Here is a 7,618-nt window from a genome sequence, read left to right as displayed (position 1 = left end):
TACTCCCCCTTCTCCTCCTCCTTTTACTCCTCCTCCTTCCCCTTCTCCTCCTCCTTCCCCTTCTCCTCCTCCTTCCCCTTCTCCTCCTCCCCCTTCTCTCTTATCTCCTAGCTGAAGCAGAACATCATGGATCAGCTCGACCTTCTATATCATTTTATAAGAAATAAAGTGTCGGATTTTGAAAATTCTGTTGTAACAAATTCAAATAATTTTTTTTAGCCATTCCAAGTGGTTAAATAAAGATACGGAGTCACTTTTTAGAACGGTTCCAGGATCCGGAATTACTTGTAAGGGCAGAAACAGGAGGATTAGAAATAACTTTTCAAAATGGATCCTGGATCCAGCATCTGATATCATATGGATGGATGGATCCTGGATCCTGCAGCATCTGAAATCACATTTTAGAATGGATCCTGGATCCAGCATCTGAAATTATATTTAGAATGGATCCTGGATCCAGCATCTGAAATCATATTTTAGAATGGATCCTGGATCCAGCCTCTGAAATCATATTTTAGAATGGATCCTGGATCCAGCATCTGAAATCATATTTTAGAATGGATCCTGGATCCAGCCTCTGAAATTTTATTTTAGAATGGATCCTGGATCCAGCATCTGAAATCATGATTATAAGACGGCTCCAGTATTCAGAATCCAGGAACCGGATGTATTAATTAAACTGGATCCAAGATCAGAATTCACTCATTAGAAAGGAATTTGAGATGAATGAATCTAGGATACCAATTTGCTTTTCAGGGCAGATACAAGATGGATCCTAGATCCGGGGTCCGTATGCATCGTTTGAGATCAATTCAGGATCCGGTTTTATCTATTAGAATGAATCTAAGATCTGGATTCATTAATCAGAAAGGAAACAGGATCCGGATTTAGCGTTTGACATGAATCCAGAATTCGGATTCACTCTTTTTTGGATGGATCAATGTGAAATGGATTTAATGGAACTGGCGTTTAAACTTAAACATTCTTCTATAAAAATTGATTCCTTTGGTTGCGTTGAATAAAACCCTTTGAATATAGATTAATAACGATACAGAACACTAGATGTCGTATTTTCAATAATTAGGGGTTTTCGTTCACAATAACCCTGAAGCAGAAGTCCAAAGTCCGTGTTGAATTACAAGACACAGAGAGAGCATGCGCGTAACTCCTTTGGCTTCTGCGTCAGAATTATTGTGAACGAAAAACCCTAAATCTTTAAAAGACGACATCTAGTGTTCTATCTGTATTGTTAATAATCTATGCCTTTGAATATTTGCATAGCATTCGGAACTCTCTTTTCCAGTCTTCCAGTAAGATAAGTTAAACACAGACTCCTGAAGTAAAAAGTAGAAATAGATAACATTTAAAAACTTTTATTAAAGGATCGTTGTTAAAGGGAGTTTTCGCGAAAAAAGAAAGGGGGTATAGGCTTAATGCGATAAAAAAGCGCTTTTGATCGCCACTAATCTTACTTCTATCTGTTGCGTCTATAAGGAGAAAATTGTTAAAGACGTCTCATACCGAATAACATGGCGTCCATACAAATTGAGAAAATTGCAACATACGACTTAGACCGTAAAAAATTCAATTTAATTTCAAACAAATCATTCAGATATTACAATCTAAAGTCATCGATTATCTTTCGCCACATTTATATATGGTTGATTTTTCATAATATGTTTTAATTGTTATGATCTGAGAGTTACTTATAAAAACGTTTATTCCTGTTTCGAGGATTTTTGGTAATGAAGACGACATTTTCATATTTTCCAGGAATGTTCGAAAACAAGTTTTAAGCTAAATATTATTTCAAAAAACAAAATCAAAACTAGTATGAAATATTAAATATATACAAATGTGGCGAAAGATAATCGATGACTATAGATTGTAATATCTGAATGATTTGTTTGATATTAATTTGATTTTTTACGGTCTAAGTCGTATGTTCCAACTTCCTCATTGTGTATGGGCGCTACGCTCTTCGGTATGAGACGTCTTTATCAATTTTCTCCTTATAGACGAAACAGATAGAAGTAAGATTATTAGCGATCAAAAGCGCTTTTTTATCGCATTAAGCCTATACCCCCTTTCATTTTTCGCGAACACTCCCTTTAACGAATGTTGTCCCTTTAAAGTTTAGCTTAAAGTGTACACAATACAAAACATATTTTAAGACTTATCTAAAGATAGGTTCACAATTCCTTTAAACAAAAATAATGATTTTCTAAAAATGCATTTTAATGTTTAATCATTTTTCCATACAATATTTTAATTTTCAATTTAAATAAATCTAATTTATTTCAACATTTTATGGGTTTACTTCATCTTTATCGAATTTGTTATTTGGTATTATTTAACCATGATTGATTTTCCCATGATTTTATAAATTTAAAAACTAATCAAGACTAGTTAAAATCATTGAATTAAAAAATCAAAGAAAAAATTTTTCTAAAGTTTTAAAAATTTGATGAATAACTGTTTCAAAGAATGAATGAATGAAAAAGTTACTAAACGACACTGTGATCAAGATGTTTTAAACTCTCACGCAAACAAAAATTATAGTTTTGCCAATTTATTCTTAAAAATAAAGACATGCGCTTGATAGTTCTTAAATGTAAGTGTTTTGGACTATTCTACGGCTATTTGATAAAGTATTCGTGAGTTATTAAAGCGACCCATGAAAGTTATATCTGATGTTCCTGTCTCGAAAAATTGATGTAAACTGTGTCAAATTTATACGAAAATTCATATATATACAATTTTGTAGAGAAATAGTAGGTTTATATAGATCATATTTAGCAAATATGCAACCAATCTGAAAACGAAGATATCTCAGAGAAACATAATTGTAACTTGAGTTAAAGGAGGCTTCGAGGTTTATCAAAGTTTGGTTTCCCTAGAGAGATTAGTTTTCTAAAGTTATGGTCCCTAGGGCGTCTATATTATCAGGTTGGTTTCCACAGAGATTTATTTTCTAAAGTTATGGTCCCAAGGGCGCCTATATTATCAGGTTGGTTTCCACAAAGATTTATTTTCTAAAGTTATGGTCCCCAGGGCGTCTATATTATCAGGTTGGTTTCCACAGAGATTTATTTTCTAAAGTTATGGTCCCAAGGGCGCCTATATTATCAGGTTGGTTTCCACAAAGATTTATTTTCTAAAGTTATGGTCCCCAGGGCGTCTATATTATCAGGTTGGTTTCCACAGAGATTTATTTTCTAAAGTTATGGTCCCAAGGGCGCCTATATTATCAGGTTGGTTTCCACAAAGATTTATTTTCTAAAGTTATGGTCCCCAGGGCGTCCGTATTTATCAGGTTGGTTTCCCTTGAGATTTATATTCTTAAGTTATGGTCCCCAGGGCGTCTACAGTTATCAGGTTGGTTTCCCTTGAGATTTATATTCTTAAGGTATGGTCCCCAGGGCGTCTATATTATCAGGTTGGTTTCCACGGAGATTTATTTTCTAAAAGTTCATGGTCCCCAGGGCATCTATAGATCTGAGGTTGGTTTCCCCACTTTCCACTACTAATCCATAGTCGATAATGCACAATGAGGTTTATTTTTAACCTAAAAGTAAGTACGGTTTGAAAATAAATCCTTGAAATATCTAATTGGGAACAATGTTTGATTTTTTTCTATTTGCTGGTAGAAGCAGAAAATGAGGGGTCTAGTGATCAGAATCAAACGACTATTACTTCTGGAAAATTAAATATCCGTTTGGGTACATGATTTATTTTTTTACAGCAATAATTACGGATTTTATGCATTTACTATATTAAAATGTGTTTCACTTTTCACAAGTTGTTTCTATTTACCGGAGAAAAGGTTGGGTTTGGTTCCGAGGTATGATTTGGTTTAAGAAGACATTTTACGGAGAAAGGTTGTAATATTATGTATGAGTCCGTATAACGTCACAAGAACTCCCACCAATGAGAGTGCAGTATACTGGTCAGGTGATACAGACAGAGACATGTAACCACTAAACTGCACTACCGTTGGTGGGAGTTCTATTTCTTAAGAGAATTTTGACACAGTTTTATATCAATTTCTCGAGACAGGAACAACAGATATAACTTTCATGGGTTGCGATCAAGAGATAAAATGAATCAGCTTTCAGCATATACCCCGTTCACTTTTCCTTTACAGTCCCTTTAAGGAAAATATCAAGGTCCACGCGCTTTACGCAACGTGCAAGTAGTCAAAGTCTTAAAAATAAATGCACCTTTTTATGACTGTCTGGAGGTCCATGATCAATTAATAAACGATGAATGATTAATTGATTGATTTATTAAGTGATCAGAAGAAGTGGTACAGCACTAGCATACCTGAATACTACCCCAGAGCAAAGTTTAAGAGCAAGGATAAGTGGAGTATCACTGGTCTCGAGGTACCCAGAGCAAAACTCAGCAATTTCCTCATCCTTCTTAAACCCTTTCTCTTCTATCAGCTTTAAACAAGACAAATTTAGAATTAGAAATACTGCGCTAATACGTCTCTGGAAATATGCCCTGAGATGGTAACTCTTATTGTTAAGTATTGTTAAACTTGACATCTGATATACATATATATATATATGGCTAGTGGTAATCGATTAGATCAATACAATGAAGACGACTTTTGCATTTAAGTTTTTGCTGTTAACAAAGCTTTTTTCTAATTACAAGTTTACAAGTAACCAAAAAAAGCTTCTTAAATTGAAAGTTTCTATTGACTTCTTTGTTTCTTTTTGTGTGCATGCTGTTTAACAGCTTGCCATAAATCAAAATTGAAATCAAAGGTCGTCTTCATTGTTTTGATATAATCGCCTACCACTGTATATGGGCACTTTTGAATAAAAGGGCAAATTTTCTTAATCCTTGTCGACATTCTTAATGGTTATTTATTATTGTACTTGATCCTCTTTATATTATCAGGATTAGTGAGAAATACTTGCAGATTTGTTATATAAATTATATTATATATTACCAGCTAAAGTGCTGGCTTTGTCCGTGGAATTATAAAAAATCGATGTTTGAAAAAGAAATTTAGCCAATTCGGTCCAGCCGTTTGGCAAGCTATGGCTAACATATAAATACATATTATATATAAAAATATATATATATATATATATTTAATGTCTTATCCTCAATTTCAATATAATATTTAAATAACTAAACCTAAAAAAGCTAATTTTAAAGTGCAGAAATTTATATTTTTCAGATTTTGTTTAACTGAGATATATCCTGTGAATTATTCAAGATTGTCCCAGTTATCCTTAAACTAGCATTATCTGCAGTACGAGGGATGGAAAGTAATGCGGCCATTGCAGATAATATTCAGAACCGCAAAAACAGACCCAACAATTTAAGTCAGTAGAAAATGTTTTAAAATGATGTAAAGTTTGAAGAATAGTTTTTCAGACTATATCGTCGGCAAACGCTTATGAAGTTTTTCGCAATTTTAAAACTGTACAAGCAAGATTATTAAGCTTTTCAATTGACAAAAAAAAGAATTTAAAAATAAGAAATAAAAAGGAAGACTAGCGGAAAATCAGAATTGGTTTAAACATTTATTAAAGGTGAACATTTCAAGAATAGCACAGGATTACTGATTCCAATACCTGGATGCAACCACAGGTTATCCCAATAAACATGAGAATTGAGTAACGAACACGAGATAGTTTTTGTCGTTAAGTAGTCAATATATATATCTAAATATAGGCTCAGTATCATCTACCCATATAACATTTCGCCATATGACATTTCGCCATATAAGTTGTAACCTCTGTTTGTATGTCTGGGTGTATGTTTTTTGTTTGTTTGTTTGTCCGATCATATCATCAGGAAGCTCCCGACCAATTTGCCTCAATTTTTTATTGGGGAACTCGGGAGACAAACTGAAATCTTCTTGGTTTTGAGATTCTAAAAGGAGAGAGTCGACTTTAATAGCAAAAATTTAGTTTCCTGGTAAAATCGTTTACATTCGGTTAAACGACATGAGTAACTTTTAGTAACCTGGGCAGCGCTGGGTTTCCAAGCTAGTATAAGCATAGACTAGATATTTCATGTATGGCCATTCTTATGGAAAATCCTCAACAATTTATTTGAAAAGACGATTAAAATGCAAATAAATAACACAATATACTGTTCCTAGTTGTTGCAATCGGAACAAAGTCTGTTGGGTTTTTCCAAGTAGAGCAGTTGGGTTTGATTTGTTTTACAGCCTCAGCTTAAAATTATAAATTGCAGGGTTGATCGGTGTTTCTCCCTCCTCCCCTCGTAGTACTGAATACTGGTATTCTGTTAGCAAGGAAAAGAAAGTATTTGCTGAGAATATTCTAGGTAAAGTAGGTACAGACTTATACACAGAGAACCCAGTTTTAAAATACTAATAATAATACATCTATTAATAATAGGTCTAAACCAAGTCTATCTATTCGTCTATACATCTGGGTCTATAAAAAGTCTTAATCTGAACCTTCCAGAGGGTTTAAGATAACTGACAAACTTTGCCAAATGCACCTCTAGGTCGCAAATAAAAAAGTAGGCAAATCGATCAACACTAATATAAAGTCTTTAAGACCATATCTGGGTCTATATTAAGTCTGTAAGACCAGGTCTGGGTCTATATTAAGTCTGTAAGACTAGTTCTGGGTTTATATAAAATCTGTAAGACTAGATCTGGGTCTATATAAAGTCTGTAAGACTAGTTCTGTGTCTATGAATACACACTAGGTAATATACTTTGTTGACACTTTACTTCTGATTTTATCAAAAACTGTTCTTTTGGGTCGGTTCCTAATTTTTGTAAGAATGTACGTTTTACAAATATTTCACCTTGAGATATATATCTCCTCTCCCTGGATTCCTTTTTATTATTTCTTCAAGGATTTTCTCAACTTCCGGTCTAGGCTGGTGAACTTCCGGTCTAGATTCTCCAGGTTTGGATTCGGCCAAGATTTTATATTTTATCTCCAGAATGTATCCCTATAAATATAGTCAAGGATCAGTACAGATATTACAGCAGATAAGATATTTACAGTCTCCAGATTTAATTTCATCTTGTTTATACATTTTTAAACTATGCAGAGAAAATGGACTTGAAGAATATTATTGGCCTTTCTTAAAAAAAGAATTTTGAACTTGAACGTCATTTTTTTTCTTTCAATTTCTAAAACAAAATCAATCCAATGCTTTTTAACCGGCAGTTTTACAGGTTTAGGATTAAGTATTCGCTGAGCCCACTTAGCTTGGTCCGAAAGTTAAAAATTGTGTTGGTCGACTTTTATACGGATTCTAGTTTCCAGACGAAGAAAGCTGGGTTCCCTAGCAATACAAAAAAAAATTCCTATAGATTCCTATAAAACCATAGAGAATAGAATATATAGAGAGGAATTAAAAGAATCTCTCGGTATGAATTTTTTCAGTCCCTTTCAGCCTGAAAGGGAGTTCAAAGTGTACAAATCATGTAAATGTTCACAAATTATATGCAGTAGAGTACATTAATACAGTATGTTCCCTAGACTATCCATTTCAATTTCGAATTTTTTAATCTGTTAAATAAACTTTATAATGAATTAGGTGAATAAAAACATCATTTGATTTATAGTTATAACGGAAAATCATCGTTTGTAAAGTG

At 33.4% G+C, this 7,618-nt stretch overlaps 2 protein-coding genes and 1 long non-coding RNA gene across 3 annotated transcripts in view; all 3 read right to left on the bottom strand.

Moving 5' to 3' along the window:
* Nucleotides 1-798, bottom strand: part of LOC111707539 (N-alpha-acetyltransferase 16, NatA auxiliary subunit) — a 13,240-nt gene extending 12,442 nt beyond the window's left edge. Inside the window, exon 1 of the mRNA XM_023480655.1 lies at nt 742-798. Coding sequence (XP_023336423.1) covers nt 742-798 — 57 coding nt within the window. The remainder of the gene's footprint in view (nt 1-741) is intronic.
* Nucleotides 799-1,261: 463 nt separating this feature from the next.
* LOC111707545 (uncharacterized) lies at nt 1,262-7,002 on the bottom strand. The gene is made up of 3 exons (XR_002766466.1): nt 6,817-7,002; nt 4,327-4,448; nt 1,262-1,334 (listed from the first exon to the last, which is right to left on the bottom strand). It is a non-coding gene; the product is annotated as an uncharacterized LOC111707545 (long non-coding RNA).
* Nucleotides 7,003-7,264: 262 nt separating this feature from the next.
* Nucleotides 7,265-7,618, bottom strand: part of LOC111707538 (N-alpha-acetyltransferase 16, NatA auxiliary subunit) — a 21,357-nt gene continuing 21,003 nt past the window's right edge. The window contains exon 12 of the mRNA XM_023480654.1: nt 7,265-7,305. Within this exon, the coding sequence (XP_023336422.1) occupies nt 7,265-7,305 (41 nt within the window). The remainder of the gene's footprint in view (nt 7,306-7,618) is intronic.

Source organism: Eurytemora carolleeae, unplaced genomic scaffold (genome assembly GCF_000591075.1).
Source record: "Eurytemora carolleeae unplaced genomic scaffold, Eaff_2.0 scaffold571, whole genome shotgun sequence".
Lineage (NCBI taxonomy): Eukaryota > Metazoa > Arthropoda > Copepoda > Calanoida > Temoridae > Eurytemora > Eurytemora carolleeae.
The sequence above is the reverse complement of the archived record's forward strand: the minus strand, read 5'-3'. Positions and strand labels throughout refer to the sequence as shown.